The following is a 16,018-nucleotide window of genomic DNA, read 5'->3' as shown; positions in this document are numbered from 1 at the left end:
AATATGTGCTCATTATGCCATTTTATACCACAGGCCTGTTAAATGCTTTATTCTGATTGGTTGAGAAATGTTCCACAGGTGTAATTTACTTTTCTGTAAAATCCACACAAATATCTTAAAATAACCACTTGAAAACAATGTTTGCTTTACACGTGGTATAAGCAGAATAATTTATTTGAAAATAATGCACACTCGCGTTATTTTGCATTATTTTTGAATAATTCAACGTCCTGTCGTCAATTTTTCCTTGTGTATAAACAATAAATAAGATCATGCCCCTCCACTGCTAGTTGCTGGCGGTCTACTTTTGCACAGTACTGTATATAGCATAACCATTCATTTACATTTATGCATTTAGCAGATGCTTTTATCCAAAACGACTTACAGTACATTACAAGGTTAGGTACACATTTTATCAGTATGACCCTGGACCCAAAAATAATTTGCACATAAGTTGCATAAGTTGCACGGTTATATTTCTAACAATAGCCAAAAATACATTACATGCACTGTTAACGATTTCCCTGTATTTTTACAGTACGGTACTGGCAGCACGGTTGCCAGTAAGTTACTGTATTTTGGTTCTACAGTACTGTACTGTAATCCAGTTTTACAGTACACAAACTAGTACCGTATAGTTACAAAGCAGTACTGTACTGTAATTTTACAATAATAGCCTATTTTTACAGTAATTTACTGTAATGTCTATATTGACCCATAAATACTATTTATTACTTATTACAGTTAATACAATAATGTATTATAGCTAGATATTTAGGTTTAAATCTATAGTTATTAATATAGTAAAAAAATGCTATCCTTGACATGACATTATGAATTAAAAGGCAATCCAAGCAATGTTTATATCAAACATTTTATTAAAAAAACATGTAATTGAAACAATCATTTAAAACAAGATAAACAATAATAAACAAGTAAAATAAAATAAAATATTATAAAGTATAAACAAGTTTGGAGGCCCCTGCTGTAACATATTTAACTCTGGCAAATAGAACACTGGTCCATAGTTTGAAGTTTTCAGTTTAAAGTCCATCATCGACTAAAAGGTAACATTTCACTGTGGTAAAAAGAACACTGTTCCATAGTTTGAAGTTTTAAGTCCATCATCAACTAAAAGGTAACATTTAACTGTGGTAAAAAGAACACTGGCCCATAGTTTTAAATATTCTATTTGAATTTTATTGAACACTAAAAATAAATGCATTAAACTGTGGCAGACAGACACTGGCCTTTGGTTTGAAGTCGCACATTCAAACTCTATCAGGGACTGCATGAAGCTGTTCACATGGGGGTTAATGGCCACAGCTTTTCTCTGCACCAAGTTCCTTGTCTTTTTGCTTGCTCCTTGTCTGGATGTGCACTTTTTCCCATCTTTGGGATTAATTCTGCTCAGAAACCTGTTAGAAATATCACAAACTTTAAGTCAACAAATATAAGATAGAAAAAGATTCTTAAAAAACACCTAAACTCAGCCCTGAATTTACCCCTATTCTGAAACCTTTTGCTTTTATTCTACTGTTCCACACCTAATTACATTAAAATACAGAAGATTCCCATACCTCTGAACAAACTCTTTCCTCAATGGACAGCATCCACATGGATCATGTCATGATTGAATGTCCTGAACAGAAAGTACAATTGTTACTGATTTGGATACAATATTTTATTCTGTGTGGGTGTGTGTGGTCGCGTGACAGTGTTGCGTGTGGGAATTGTGTATGAGTGTATACATGGGTATTTAAAGAAACTGTAGTGGTAAAGTGTAAACTTACCGAACAATGTGCTTGGTGTGTGTCTGGTGTCACCCGTTGTGCCTCCACATCTGCCTTAACTCCTGAAAAGTGCAATGACACTCATGTAAACTACAAATAAAAAGTGATCAGCCACATTCCTGTGTACTTTTACATGTGACGTAAAAGCATTTAATATTGCAGTCGAAAAAATACATGACTAGTAACGTGTAACTGTACATCCTGTACTTGCCTGGTTCCTTTAAAGATGATCCATCTTACTCAATCCAGCTTACAAGCAATGGTAAGACTGTAAAAAATACAAATGTTACAAAATCTGTTAGCCATAGAAATAAGTAGACTTTTTTACAGTCTATGGTTATATATAAATGTGGTCAATACTTACAGAAAACATATAAACCACAGAGCAAAGTGGAGCAAACTGTAACGTTAGAGCTGTAAAAAAAAAGATATGATGTGTTACTGGCTGACATTGAAAGCATTCTGTTTAATATGATGCATACCAGTGGAATAAGATTTTCAGAAAAGTAACTAAATAAGTCAAATGTAACTTTTGTCAGAATTGGGTTTTTATTAAATTATTATTCTAACATCTTGTCTACAGAAAATCTCTGAAAATATATTTAGTGAGGAAATAGCGATTTATAGTGACAAGGTAACAAGCCTGCCTCTTTAATGTTTCACCCGGACAGGCGGCGGTGTAACACACTATTTCACGCAAAGTTTTTTTTTTTTACAAAGTTGCTCACTTTAAGGATTAACATGATCGCCGCAATTTGAGCAATCCTGTTGATGCCAGTGTCCTACACGATGTTATAATGGACTATTTAACATCCAGAGATGAAGGATCAGATGACAGACGAGAAGAAGGTACCTGTCATGCTATTACGTAAATGCGGAGCCCATTCTCCTTTTGTGCATTGATTTTGGAAACTTATATTGCATGTAATACATCTGAAGTGGTGTAAATAATATGCCATACAAAATGTATCGGACAACTTATTGGGCGTGTAAAACGCTTTAAAGAAAATATGCTTTGGTTTTGCTAATATACCGTAATGATAACAATAAGCGCGCAGCAATCATCTGATAATAAGATGAGCCCAGGTCTGAACGATATTTGGCCGCAGTTACAACTGCAATGCATATATCCAGTTAAATATGAGGTTTCTTGGTTTCACTTCTGTTGAGGAGTTGATTACTACGGTCTGTGTTGAATATTAAGTTTACGGCGTGTCGAGTCCTGTCTGTTTATGTTGATATTCTTATATCCAGCTTTTCATATTCGAAAAAGACGCAAATACAGATTAATGTGAATATGAATATGAAACTGTGCTTTTTCACGTGCACAGCTAACGTTAATCTACGAGTCAGCCTTGCCAAACAGTCGAACTTAATACTTCTCTCTACCGCTAACTGAACAGATAAAACACCGAGATAAACGACCATATGCTGGGACCGCACGACCGCGCTGGCGGGTGGTCTTTGTCCATTTTGTTAAAAATAGTTTCATTGTTACCACACTTTCAACAAATATAAACTCACCAAAACCGTCATAATTTAGTTAAAACAACCCTATATTCATTAATAAAGGTGTAAAGCGAGTTAAAGCAGCGGTAGGCATCTGTGTAATGTTAGCTTACTTTCTGAGGGAGATTAAAACTTTGTTGGCGACCGTTTTTCTCTCTCATTGCACGTTTAAAACAATATGACAAACTATTGACAAAATTCTTCTACTAAAAATTTAGTTTTCATGAAACAGAAAATATACCAAACTCACCGAACTGACAGAAATCAATCGTCCTCCTTCTTCAGCTGCAGCCAGGAGTTGTGCTCTCTCTCCCTCTGTGTGATTTGACGTTGGCGCACTTTCTCTGATTATTGCAAGTACACCTGGCACATTACAGCAATGGCTACAGCAAGGTTACATCAAGACCAAAATATACTGTAAAATTTTCCCGCTCAAACAAATTTACCCAGAATGCACTATGAACTGCAGTACTTTACTGTAATGTACACATACAGTATAGTACTGTGGATTTTTACAGTACAGTGCTGCTAAATCTACAGCGACATCTAACAGTGTGGGTCAAAATTATTGATTTTCATGCCAATATTAAGTAAAGGTTTTAAGTAAAGATCATGAGGATATTTGTATTTTGTAAATTTCCTACTCTAAATATATAAAAAATCATTAGTAATATGTGCTGCTAAGGACTTCATTTGAACAACTTAAAAGGAGATTTCTCAATATTTTGATTGTTTTGCAATAGTTGTATCTTGGGAAAATATTGTCTTATCTTAACAAATCAGACATTAATATTCTGCTTTCATGGGTTGTATAAATCTTATAACCATTATATGGTTTTGGGTCACATATGTTCCTTGATGATTAAACCCTTGACTCCAAGAACATAAATGCTTCATAAATACCATTCTTCATCATAAATACTGTATGCTTGAATAGCATTGTGTTATATGTCAAGTGATTTTTATTTGTATAGCACATTTAACAATATAAATGATTTTAAAGCAGTTTTTAAATAAATAGTGTAGATATATGCAGTAGCACTCAGAATTTAAAGTGCATTGTTGATGAGCTTGAGAGGATTGCCTGTGCATAATTGTTTTTTCTTAATCACCAGTATATTATTAACATACACAGAATAATGTCTCTGCAGGAACCTTTCAGGGCCAGTTCACTGGTGGCATGCGACACGGCTATGGCGTACGTCAAAGCGTCCCGTACGGCATGGCGGCCGTGATGCAATCTCCTCTGCGAAGCTCTCTAAGCTCCCTGAGAAGTGAACACAGCAACGGCACTGTACTGCAACAGGACATACCTGTCATCACCGGCACAAACTCATCCGGCCATGAAACCATAGTAAACACTCCCACACCCCTCGGCCCATCTCGTGGCGGCTTTGCCCTCACGCTCCAGGTGGACCCTGATGCGGTCAAGCCTAAGAAGAGAGGCCTGTTTAGCCGTAGCTCGCTGCTGGGCAAGCTGAAGAAATCTGATTCAAAGACATCTCTGTCCAGTCAAAAGAGCAAGATCAGCTTTTTGCGGGTCAATTCGGCTCTTAGTTCCGCCGCCAGCGATGCCAACTCGACCATCAGCCTGGGCGAAAGCGAAGGGGAAGGCGAGGGTCATGAGTTTCCGCCCGTGGAGTCAGATATCGATGCCACCACCACGGAGGTTTACATGGGCGAGTGGAAGAACGACAAGCGCTCGGGTTATGGCATCAGCGAACGCTCCAGTGGCCTCAAATACGAGGGTGAGTGGCTGAACAACCAGCGCCACGGTTATGGAATCACAACGTTCGCGGAGGGTGGCAAGGAAGAGGGCAAGTATGTTAACAACATGCTGGTGAAGTCTGTTAAGAAGAAGGTCATTCAGCTGAAAGGCACCAAGATAAAGCAGAAGGTGGAGAGGAGCGTGGAGGGAGCTCACAGGGCAGCCGCTATTGCCAAGCAGAAGGCCGAAATCGCCAACTCAAGGTGAGGAGAAAATTATTTTGCTGATATTTGCGAGCCAGGGTTTGAGCTGTATCAGAAGCTTAGCTGGGTCTAAGTTAAATGAAGCTGAAGTAACCACAGATATCTAATAGGATTTAGTCACTTAAAGGTGCAATGTGGGACTTTTTGTGCCATCTATTGGTGAGATTGTGAATTGCAACCAACGGCTTTGTCCACAGCTCACCCCTCCTTTTCGAAACGCATAGTGAAGCTACGGTAGCCACCACAGGCAAACACGTCATCGTCTGAGACAGAGTAGTGACAAAACGCGCTTTATAGAACAGTTTGTCCATTTAGGGCTACTGTAGAAACATGGCGGGGCGAAATAGCAACTTTCATGTTACAAAAATTACATAAAAAAACTTTCATTAGCAAAACTTTGCAAGTTTTTGGTGTCCTTTAAATTGCAAATGAGCTTATCGTTGCACTAAATGACAGTGCCGTGATTGGATAGTACAGATTAAGGGGCTGTATTATCCCCTTCTGACATCACAATGAAATTACCTATTTTTCTTGCCGAGAATGGTTTAAGTTACTGGGTTGTTCTTTTCCGCATTTTCTAGGTTGATAGAAGCACTGGGGACCAAATTATAGCACTTAAACATGGAAAAAGTCAGATTTTCACGATTTGTCTTCTTTAAAGAATTTACTACTGACTAAACCATGATTTAAACGTAGTGCTTGTTGTTTGCCGTTTCTACGATCACAAATGCAGACATGGTTTAAATGTTTTACTAATCAGAAAATGAAACAAACGCACTCCGTCCGAGGTGCAAGTCAAAAAGAATAAATCCAAATATGTAGCAAAAAATAGTGACTGCCCACTCCAAAACTTAAATGTTTTACTACCATTACCAATCTGTTACGTCTTGCTAAAGCCACGATGTTAAAGTTGATTGATCAACTCGGTCATGTACATTTTCTGGATGAGATTCGGCTCGTATTGATAAGGTAATAAAGACGATAGTAACTCCTGTCAGTATTGCATTGTGAGCTAATCTTCCAAACATGGTAAGGAGCATCTCATTTCCGGCTGATGTCAAAGCTATTTAGGCCAATCACAACATTCTGGTTAGCCGGCCAATTGAAAGAAATTTCAGGAATGCAGAGCATAGAGGAGCAACAATAATCAGTCCCTATGAAAAACGTGCTTATGTGATTGCATGATTCAACGCATAATCAGCCAAAGTCTGCATATTTATGCGGGGGACGCATTTTTTTCAAATACGCCGCACTTTTGCAGCATAAATTGCAGGTATTAATGCGCAAAATATGCGGGGCTTGCATGATTTCATAATCCCCGCATTTTCGTAGCAAAAATCACAAATATCTTAGCAGAAAGTTGAAAAATGTTGCATTTACTTCACACAAGCGCAGCCATGTTCCTTGTTGCCATGGAAACATTATGAAGTGACGTGAACATCATTGTAAAGCTGCAAACTGTTTTTTGCAATTTTGCAAATTCCATTAAGAAAACATGCCGCAAGATCAAGGATTTTTGCACGCAACAATCACAAAAAAACTGTGTTTTTCTGGAAGGACTGAATAATGTATGGTATTTGGAAAATAATATGTTTTTGAACCATAAACCATCCAAACACACTGTATCATACCAAATTCACAAAATAATGGTGCTAAAATAACAATAGGTGCTCTTTAAAACGACTCTTAAAATGAAGCTTACACTTTTATGTCTGGCAAATGCTCCATCTAAGCTTTGTCTAGTCTACTTTTACATTTATGAATTGTATGAATTTTACATTTAACCTTTATCCAAACCGACTTACAGTGCATTTAAGCCATACATTTTATTACACACATGTATGTTTCCTGGAAATCAAACCCTCAACCTTACTAACTGGGCTACAGGAACGTTGTAAAGAGTAGATGTTCTTATCCATTTGGATACGATCGGTCTGTGTTACCTCTATCAATTGAGCTAAATTATTTCACAATAATGTTTAAGATTACATTAAAGGTGCTGGGTGTAATTTTTAAAAGGATCTCTTGACAGAAATGCAAAATAATATACAAAACTATTTTATCAGGGATGTATAAAAACCTTTCATAATGAACCGTTATGTGTTCAATACCTTAGAATGAGACATTTTTATCTACATACACAGAGGGTCCCTTTACATGAAAGTTGCCATTTTGTGCCGCCATGTTTTACAGAAGCCCTTATTGGACAAACTTTTTTTACTAAGTTGTCTCCGATGATGACATGTTTGTCCGGTGGCGGCTACCGTAGCTTCTCAATGCGTTTTAAAAGCGAGGGGTGAGCAGTGGTTGCAATTCGCCAACCTCATCACTAGATACCACTAAAATTTACACAATGCACCTTTAAGCATTGTGTTAGCAGCACAAAAGGTCATAGGTATGAACCCAGGGAACACACATACTGATAAAAAACGTGGAACTTTTAAGTCGCTTTGGATAAAAGGTCTGCCAAATGCATTATGTAAATGTATATTATGTCATTTACCATTTAGCAACAGTCAGAAAAAGACAGCTGTGTCACTGTTTAGCAACCATACTGTTTGTTGATGTTTTGGTGTCGTTTTTCAGCTCTCCCTACTGTCTGGATTGGTGTCAGGAGTTTATTTGTCTCTTATTGCCTATAATGATCACATCAGATTTCAATCCTACAAAACAATTTTTGAAATATGGCATTTAACATATGGTTATGTAACGTTTTTGGTTACGCTGGTGGTGTAAATGAGAACGTTGGTTCTTTTGCGTTTTGTTTTTTTAAATGCAATCTGATTTGAGTCAGGATGTCAAAGTTTTTTTTTAAACCCTAGTTAGTGTGTAATGTTCAGAGGTGGAAAGAGTACTGAAAATTTGTACTCAAGTACAAGTACAAGTAGTTGCTAAAAAAATACTCAATTACAAGTAAAAGTACTGGTGTTAAAAATGTACTTAAGTAAAAGTACAAAGTACCCCTCTTAAAAACTACTCAAGTACAAATTACTTTTTAGCCGGTGATATTTATTGAATAAACATTAAATCCATTGAATGAAATCAGAGATATGAATGGATTAAAAACAGGCAATTTGTGTTTTATACGAATAAACACATAGTACAGGAATTTTGTCTGTTTAAAGAATGTTAAATGATTTTAACAGCAGCTATATTATTTCATATTGTTTCTTCATATAATTTTTATCAAGTTATAAAAATGGTCTAATGTTATTATTATTAATGAATTATGATACAACATAAATAAGCTTGTTGGGTTATTTTATTTAAAAACAGATTTTTTTTACATTAACTCATTCCCCGCCAGCCATTTTTCGAAAAGTTGCCCGCCAGCATTTTTTATGATTTTCATAAAAGTTTTACAAAATGCCTTCCAGGAAATTTTTCAAATGAAAGAACAGACCCTCTACTTACAAACAATAAAAAAAGTGAAAAACCGTTCCATCATATTTTTTCCCTGCTTATAAACTCTTAAATATTGGTGTTTTTCTTTACAAATACACATTTTTTTTAGCAAAAAGCTGAAACAATTGCATTTTTGTGAAGGAATTTAGTTAGAGATCAGATTCAGAACGAATATCAAACATAAAATTAGTAAATAACGTTTTGGCTTCAGTTTATCCATAAATTGGTTAAGTCCGCTATCTAGTGGACAATCGCGGTATTGCACATTAACATAAATTCTTCAGAAACACGTTTTATGCAAATGTTTTTTTTTCTTAATTGACAAGATAACTCGTCAATGGCGGGGAAAAGAGTTAAAAATATTATTGGACAAGAAAGCTTTCCAAAAGTACACTACTAATATTTCAAAAGTTATCAGCATTTAGCACTGACATATGTCTAATTTAGACAGGCTGTCAGTGCAGTTACACTGCTACGCCAGTGGGACGCGGCAACAGACGAATTTGATAAAAGAGTCCTTATTAGACTGTTTATTATTATAAGCTTAAAACACTGATTCAATATGAATAATACAATGTTGACAATTACATGAAATTTAACTTTGAGCGCCATTTTACAATGTTAAATCTTTTTTTACGGTCTACGTGCTCGTCACCTAGGAAACTGAAGCTCATGTTTTAGGTATGTGACAAAAAATATAAATACATATATAATTATAACCATATGATAGATAATAAAAATAACTTTAACATGGTTTTTAAATTATTAAAATCGGATAATTATTAAGAAAGTTATGGAATTTTTTAACTCGAAAATTAGGGGGCATTTTTGTACCCAATTAAAACTATAAAACTATGAAAAACTTCCGCTTGACCAAACACTTTAAAATATCATAACTTTCTCATTTCTTGGTCTATTTGCATAATTCAAACACCACATTGTATGTAATTAAAAGCCCATGATTAAGATGACATATTTTTAAAAGATATATATATATATATATATAAATGTTATTATTTTTTATTAACCACTAATTATTGAAACCGAGAGCATCAATCCACGCATATCTTTCCATATGAAATCAAAGCCCTCTCAAATAAAAGCTGTATTTTTATATATTAAAGAAACATTTCATTGTTTCTTTAATATTTCTTAATTGACTAATAATTCTGGCGAGCAATTTAAATGGTCAGATATTATGAATACATTAATTGATGATTATGTTATTTATCATTAATAATAATTCAATAAATGCATGCATGTTGCATGCATGTATTTATTTATATGTTTGACAAAATTATGCCAATAATGTAATCTAGAGATTCTAATCCTTCTTTCTGTATGATTACTTTAAAAAAATAATGCACGGATTGATGAAAACGGAGAAGTTTTGGAAGCCAATATGATTGAATGGGCGATTCTGCTTTTGACAACAGCGTCACTTGCGGATCTTAAAAAAGCACATGCGAATGTTACAATCAATCCCAAACTTCACCTAATTCAAGTTAAATGTATATTCTATCAAAAGTATTTGGTTTGAAACAAAAAAAATACTCGCCTTCATAGAGGATTTCAATGCCAAACACGAGAGAAATTTTGCTTCGCTTATAACTTTCTTCTTACGACAGCAATCTTGGAAATTCGAACGTGAGAATCAACGTGAGGAAGTAATTTATGTCACTAGTATATGGGCTTTAGAGGTATTCACAAAGCAAAGATATGACAGATTTCCTAAGTCAACAACGCGTCTGGCGCTGAATACCTGCTGGGAACACAGCCGTGGGAACAAAGCGCTCGTGCGTATTACGTCATTTTGTCACATACCTACATGTTTCAAGTGATGTTTTCAGGCAAATTATCGTGAGGTCTACCCAACATTAAAAACGAAAACGATCAAATAAATATGGTTATAAGTCTTCTTACCATAATGTGCTTTTTGAGATTAGAGGCTGAAGTATTGTAAGCCGAAATCACTGCAGATGGCAAACAAAGTTTGCATTACATTTACACGCTGTCTCCTTTCCTTCCTCTGTTTGAACAACTCCCAGGTGCAGCCATGGGCACTCATCATCCGGTATTTCTTCTGAATTTTTAATTAATTCAGCGTCCATAACGCCACAGTTCTTTGACATTAAAACACTAAATACAACGTCACAGTGATGGACGCGCGAGGATCGATTAAATAGCTCTCCAGAGACCGGGCTCTTTTTCCGGTTCAAATACAAGGGTTTTTATTGGCCCGCCCACGATCAATTATTTCTATTGGATATCCAAATGCTGTCAAAGATTTGAATATTAATTTGATTCAAATTCTACAAGTACTTAGTAACGAATGTGATTTTCAAAGTAGCGAAGTACATTACTTACCTTAATTTGTACTTAAGTACATGAGAAATTACAGACTTAAAAATGTACTCATAAAAGTACAAGTACACGAAAAAACTACTTAATTACAGTAACGTGAGTAGTTGTAATTCGTTACTTCCACCTCTGGTAATGTTGCTATAATAGCATAAATAATACCTGTAAAATGATAAAGCACAATGTTCAATTCCAGGCGATATATTTTCTTTAACAGAATTCACCTTGCTAAGCCTACAGCGAACGGCCAGTTTGGACTATAGCCCTCTATTTCCTGCATTAATGACGTCACTGGCCCTGTCCCAAATGGCGCACTTCATGTGGACTTTCGGTCTAGTGGCCTTAAATTGTGCGTGCTCGCTTAGTCTACGAGTCCGTAGGGTGTCCCATCTGTCATTTTTACACTTCGAAGTGTGCTCATCAGCGCCCCCGTACTGCAGCAGGCTTCGCACACTTAACCAACTCAGAAGTCCTTGCGAAAGAGTAATCAGACCAATCAGACGATGGAAGGGAGGAGTTCACACTGACGGGCAACTTCTCTTCGTATTTTCGGCGTGACGCTCGAGTCTGTCCCAAATTACGACTCCGGTGCACCCAGGTGGACTTGTATCAAGGGTCCCTAAAGTGGGCACTACATGATGTCATCAAAGTGTGGACTCTGAGGAGGACCACAAGTCCGGAGTGTGCCATTTGGGACAGGGCATATATAAAAAAAAATTGACTAAACTCCACCCACAGGAATAGCTCAGTCGGCAGCTAAGCTAACGGCAAGCTAAGCTGCTATCGAATAACAACACACTAAACAAACTACACAATCAGAACTCGTTACGTATTTCTAAATTGTCTGAAAATACAGCGTTTTTTACACGTAAAACATGAAAACGTTATATTGCACATTGTAAACTGAATCAAAGCTTTAAAAACACACAAAGAACAGGAGGTTTAATAATTCACAAATTCATATTAATAGGACGGGCGCATGAGCGTGTGTCTAATGTCTGAGGGAACCCAGAGCTGTTTGTCTTCGGTCTGCGCATCTCCTTACAAGGAGGAAAGATTTGATCAAAGCCACAGTACCTGAAATTCTCCCCATGTTTATAACAGTAAGCATCAAAAAGATAAACTGCAGATGCTGTCAGGAGTGCATGGAAGTCTAAATATTTTTTTCCTGTAAGCCAGAAGTATTATTAGCGTCAGTGTCTTAGACTCATTCTTATGATATGTGGAGTCAAGTCACAGATATGCCATGAATAGAAAAGACATTCTTCAGAGAGTCTGTTTGTTTTGCATTTAGACGTAGGGGTGATTGTATTATTGTGGGTACATTTGGTGTCCAAAGTTATAGTTTTTCTGCTTTTGCAAATTATTATAATTTGTATTCTTTTTAATAATCTGGTACTCATTGTGGTCACAAGATGTTACAGGCCATTACAATATAATATTTTTGTAAAAGTGTTGCTAAAGCTGAATATCTGAATAAAACCACATTATTTCAAGTATTGTCTGTGTAATGTAATCTGTATTACAATGTAAATGAGATTCACCCAGGCATACTGTCTTCATCTCCACAGGCCGGCTGTAATGGTGCTGGAGGTTACATTTACCTTACATAATCTAAAACCCCCTGTCTGTACCTTAATGGACTCCGTTCCACCAATGTGGTGAGATCAAAGTTAAAAATAGCGGACGATGTGTAATTCGTTCATTGGGGTCCAGGCGCAGGTTAATTTCTTTGCTCTATCACAGTGTATTTAGACCGGCAGAGGGTCTCTTGTGTGGAAGATGAGGCTCCTCGGGGGCCGTGACACTGGGTGTAAATGACGCACTTGGGTCTGGTGTCAGAAAAAAAGGCCTGCCTAAAAAAGGACAGGCACTGTTGCTATCACAATCACAGAGGAATGCAACAGCTGATAGGCTGCTTCTGTCCCCAGCTTCTTAGACAGATTGTTCTATTCTTCAGTTTAAAAACACCCAGCTAAATTATGCAATGTGTTAACATGATACGTATATGTGTGCATGGTTTTATTTAAATGATTATTTCTTTGTTGATGACGAGAAACATACTTAGAAAGTAACACAAATTCTGCCATGAATATATGAATATTATTTTGTTTGCTTAGGTTAACTGAAATGTTTCCTTATTTTAGTTTTTTAGGTTAAAAAGCAAAAAAATACGCTTACTATGGAACAGTTCATTAAGTCTTTTGAAATGATTAAACCCTCTAGTTTTTCTGTTGTGCTGCTGGTCTTGGTATCGAAAAACACTTTTGACGGAGAGGTGCGTCAGCACTGGGGTGTCAGATCGTTTAGGGGATATAAATATTGTCAAGCCCGCAAATAAGTGAGCAGACTGGAGGTATATAAGTGTACAACACCCTGCTTGGTTCTACAGTTAAGACCAGAGCCGATCCTGGCCTTCTGGGGGCCCTAAGCAACTTTGTGAGGGGGCCCTGTCATCGCGTTCATAAACATTTATTGTCTCTGCTTAAATGTAGCTGGACAAAATGACACTCATTAGAATACTTCCTAATTATAACATTGGCACATGTTTTCTGAAAAGCCCTTAACCTGTTACATTAGTATTTAGAAAACAAGGTCTACTGCCAAATATATTATTTTTTTAAGAGATTATCAGTGAAACCAATTTTAAATTATGAATACAATAAAACCAAATTAGCTGTCAGATAAACTATAACAAATAACTTAACAGATTTTCCAATTTGTTTAAAAACTAAGGCATGATTAGACTCCACAGATAAACACACCAAAATACATAAATCATTCTCTAAATACGCAAACATTAAACCTAATGTGCATTGTTTTAAAATGCTAACAGGAGTCACACAACTTATTTTTTTAACACATGTAAAAGATTTTTATTATTAATGTGCCCAAAATTTCTAACAAAACACACTGAACTAACACTGAATCTAGGATTTGGACTGCAGTGTTTGTTATAAATCCATTGCATGGTTAAAGACTAAATAGGAATTTTGGGTTCTTAATCTTTTTACTTCACCTTCATGGCCCTTGTCTTTCCTGCTCCGGGCAGGTAGCTTAAATATGCGAATGAAGACGTATGTTGATAGGCGCGTCAACTGCATGCGGAGCTGCATAGATTGACTGACAACTGGAATTCCCACGGCACAATGTCACTCGCCAGCTGGTCTGTGCAGTGCTGCATGAAGTTAAGAACAAGGGGGCCCCCTAGTGGTGTGGGGCCCTACGCAGCTCGCATAGCCTGCGTATAGGGCGGAGCGGCTCTGGCTAAGACATTTTTGCCACTGTGGCCCATACTGTAAAAAAAATCCAGCATGAATTTAAAACAACTTAACTCAACCTACTATTTTAGGTTTTGTCTTAAAAAAGTTGACATAACTTATAAAGTCAAGTTGTTTAACTTCATTTTTTAGGTTAAAGTAACATAAAAATGTATGCTGTTTTGACAAAAATGCTGCATATTTTTCACAGTGCAGTCTTATGAGTAAATGTATTAAACAATGTTTTTATATGTACATTTTTACATTTACAATTATGCATTTGGCATCCAGATCGACTTACTGTGCTTTTAGACTATGCATTTTATCAGTACATGTGATTCCTGGAAAGCAAACCCATAATCTATGCGCTGCAAAAGCAAAGCTCTACCAACTGAGCTATAGGAACATTTAGTGAGTGATTCTGACATATAGATAAAATTCTAGCTACTGTAAATTAGTGTATATGTGACCCTGTCTGTGAGATAAGAAGCATCAAAGTTTGATTTCAATCTCATACTTAGTCAATATTAATATCAAGGTTATTTTTCACAGGATCTTCTTTACATTATGAAGGATGATTTTATGTAAAACAATAACAACAAATGAGTTTAGCTGGGTTTTCAAAGGCAGGCTCACATATGTCAAGTATTAATGTAATATGCAAATGACCAACATTGTGTAGACTGATCTAGAAAACAGGAAGAGAGATGGCAGGGACAAATAATAATAATATTATCATTCGTTTAATACAGCAGCACTGGGGTCAGTGAGGTGTTATGTCCCTTGGTGTATTAATAAATACAAATGAATGAGAAGTCATAAAAAGGCCAGGCCACACTGTAAAAAGTGAAAAGTTGGATCAACTTAAAAAATTACTACACCTAATTATTTTCCTACTATGGAAGTCAATGGGGCCTCTGATTGGTCAAAATCCTATTGGGCCATGTTATGAGAGGACTCATTCTTAAAACTCAAAACAGATTGAAGAATTTAAAGGGGACGTTTCACAGGACTTTTTTAAGATGTCAAATTAATATTTGGTGTCCCCAGAGTACATATGTGATTTTTTTGCTCAAAATACCATATAGATTGTTTATTATAGCATGTTAAAATTGCCACTTTAAAATGCAAATGAGCTGATGAAATGCAAACACTAATCGCAATGATGGTGGTTTGTTGAAATTGAAACTCAATTGTACTGTCCATTATTTTTTCTCTCTGCACTAAATGCCAGTGCCGTGGTTGGATAGCCCACATTAAGGGGTGGTATTATTATAATAAGATCCCCTTCTGACATCACAAGGGGAGCCAAATTTCAATGACCTAATTGCTAGCAGAGAATGGTTTACCAAAACTAAGTTACTGGGTTGTTCTTTTTCACATTTTCTAGGTTGATAGAAGCACTAGGGACCCAACTATAGAACTTAAACATGGAAAAAATAAGTTTTTTCAAATATTTTTTTTTACCTAAAGTGAAATTTTAAACTTAATTTTTTTGCGTGTTACCAACTGAAGTTATTTTTTTTTTAAGTTGATCGAACTTTTTACAGTGTACAAAATATGTCCGTTGATTTAATAAGAAAGAAAATAAAACTTCTGATCTTTAAAAAGATCTTACAAAACATATGTAAGAGAATTCCTTCACTGTGTATTTTATAATAAATATTATATAAATTGAATAGAATATGTAAGTATATCTTCTACTAATGTCTACACTGC

At 36.0% G+C, this 16,018-nt stretch overlaps 1 protein-coding gene and 1 long non-coding RNA gene across 2 annotated transcripts in view; one reads left to right on the top strand and one right to left on the bottom strand.

The window, feature by feature from the left end:
- The window catches only part of jph2 (junctophilin 2), a 29,750-nt gene that overhangs the window by 2,980 nt on the left and 10,752 nt on the right, over positions 1–16,018 (top strand). The window contains exon 2 of the mRNA XM_065285339.1: positions 4,454–5,273. Within this exon, the coding sequence (XP_065141411.1) occupies positions 4,454–5,273 (820 nt within the window). The remainder of the gene's footprint in view (positions 1–4,453; positions 5,274–16,018) is intronic.
- Positions 1,061–3,849, bottom strand: LOC135775276 (uncharacterized). Its single transcript, XR_010543854.2, has 6 exons — positions 3,553–3,849; positions 2,158–2,207; positions 2,005–2,061; positions 1,794–1,855; positions 1,581–1,642; positions 1,061–1,418 (listed from the first exon to the last, which is right to left on the bottom strand). It is a non-coding gene; the product is annotated as an uncharacterized lncRNA (long non-coding RNA).

Source organism: Paramisgurnus dabryanus, chromosome 21 (genome assembly GCF_030506205.2).
Source record: "Paramisgurnus dabryanus chromosome 21, PD_genome_1.1, whole genome shotgun sequence".
Taxonomy (NCBI): Eukaryota; Metazoa; Chordata; class Actinopteri; order Cypriniformes; family Cobitidae; genus Paramisgurnus; species Paramisgurnus dabryanus.
This window is presented reverse-complemented; position numbering and strand designations above follow the sequence as displayed.